Here is a 1,853-nt window from a genome sequence, read left to right on the forward strand (position 1 = left end):
GCCCCCTGGCCTTGTGGGCTCCCCAGAGGGCAGTGCAGCCTGGGAGTGGGGAGGCTGTGGGGACGATGTGGACTTCGGGGACGAGAAGTCCAGGCTCTTTATGGACGCGAGGCATAAGCGGGGAAGTGGAGACATCCGAGCGTTGGTGCAACTTCACAACAACGAGGCGGGCCGGCTGGTGAGTATGGGCAGGGCTGTGTGAGAGGGTGTGTGCGCACAAATGTGGAAACCTGTGCTTGTGTCAGTGGATGTGGGACAGTGTGGTGAATGTGTAGGAGCACTTTGTGGAAGTGTGTGAGAAGTGAGGGTGTGAGAGAGGGTTTGTATGTGCAGGAGTGTGTTAACATGTGTGGGAGCTAGCGTGGTGGTGGTGGGCCACTTGGGAAGATTGGTTGGGGGGCTGGGAGAGCCTGGGGCAGGTGGTCACCCAGGGAAGAGGACTCAGTTGAGGCTTTTAGGGACCCCAGTTAGAGAGGGCATTCCTCTGAAACAGGACAGGTGGGGTAAAGCTTGGGGTGGTTAGAGATGTGGCTGCCAGGGCGGGGACAAGAGGATGGAGACAAAGGTCTTGGGGTAGGGGAACCAGGAGGTGTGAGGGAGGCCTGGAAAGGGGCTAGACCAAGGGGCAATGGGCTGGATCCTGGTGGAGGCAGGAGGGGGTCAGGCAGAGGCCAGGAAGCTGTGACTGAATCTGGGCTCTTGTCAACTGGCCTCCCAGCAACCCTAGACCAGGCCCTGCCCAGACTCGGGCAGCCTCTCCCCTTCCCTCTGCAAGGAGGAGGCCCAGGAGCTTGTTTACGGACAAGAAAGCTGTCTGGGCCAGATGTCTCCAAGGGGAAGGACAGACCTGGGAGGGGGAGGGACACAAATGTCTATAATCAGATTGGTCCCTAGACTCTGAGATTCCAGAGATGATCTTCCTGGGGCTTTTGGCCCCATAAATCTCTAGGGGGGTTGTGACTCTTAGACATAAACAGCAAATAGAGGGCAGGACGCCTAGGTTCCAGGTCTCAGTAGTGCGTCCACAGTGGGCCCCTGCCTCAGTTCTAAGGTGCTCTCGGGGCATCCCCACACATATCCTGTATTTTCTAGAGTTTGGGGCTGAGTGAGGCATGGGCAGGGGGTAAGAAGGGGCCCAGAGAGGTATGTCCTGACAGGCCCACATACCTGTCAGAGAGTGTTGGGGAGGGATGGTGGAGACAGACGCCCAAGGGGCGGGCTCTGCGCCTCTACTCAGCCCTGCCTGGTGCCTTGAGGGTTGGCAGGAGGGAAAAGGTGACAGCTACCACCACCACCTCCCCTGCTCCAGGGAGATTCTCACCTGCGCAGTCCATTCTACTTTCTCCCCATTCTCTGGCTTTGGATCCCAGAATCCCTGCGCTGCATTCTTTCTCCCACTCCCCACTTCTACCTCTCCATCATTGTCATCTTACCCTCCACTCTTGATTTCCTCCTCCTCACCTTGCGCTCTTTTTTTTTGTTTGGTGTGCTCTTTCCTCTCTTCCATTCCCCCTCCCCCGCTTTTTTTCTGTCTGTGGCTCCTCTGGCCCTTTCCGCGACCCGCACGCCACGTTTGTCTCCATCCGCCTGCTCTCTGCTCCCTGCAGGCGGTGCGGAGCCACACGCGCACTGAATGCAAGTGCCACGGACTGTCGGGCTCATGCGCTCTGCGCACCTGCTGGCAGAAGCTGCCCCCGTTCCGAGAGGTGGGCGCGGAGCTGCTCGAGCGCTTCCACGGCGCCTCGCGTGTCATGGGCACCAACGATGGCAAGGCTCTGCTGCCCGCGGTCCGCAATCTCAAGCCGCCGAGTCGCGCTGACCTACTCTATGTCGCCGACTCGCCCGACTTCTGC

The 1,853-nt window shown here is 59.2% G+C and overlaps 1 protein-coding gene across 1 annotated transcript in view; it reads left to right on the plus strand.

Moving 5' to 3' along the window:
- The window catches only part of WNT6 (wingless-type MMTV integration site family member 6), a 33,564-nt gene that overhangs the window by 31,055 nt on the left and 656 nt on the right, over positions 1-1,853 (plus strand). The window contains exons 4-5 of the mRNA XM_015563688.1: positions 1-178; positions 1,608-1,851. The exon at positions 1-178 is cut by the window's left edge and continues 3 nt beyond it. Coding sequence (XP_015419174.1) covers positions 1-178; positions 1,608-1,851 — 422 coding nt within the window. The remainder of the gene's footprint in view (positions 179-1,607; positions 1,852-1,853) is intronic.

Source organism: Myotis davidii, unplaced genomic scaffold (genome assembly GCF_000327345.1).
Source record: "Myotis davidii unplaced genomic scaffold, ASM32734v1 scaffold575, whole genome shotgun sequence".
Lineage (NCBI taxonomy): Eukaryota > Metazoa > Chordata > Mammalia > Chiroptera > Vespertilionidae > Myotis > Myotis davidii.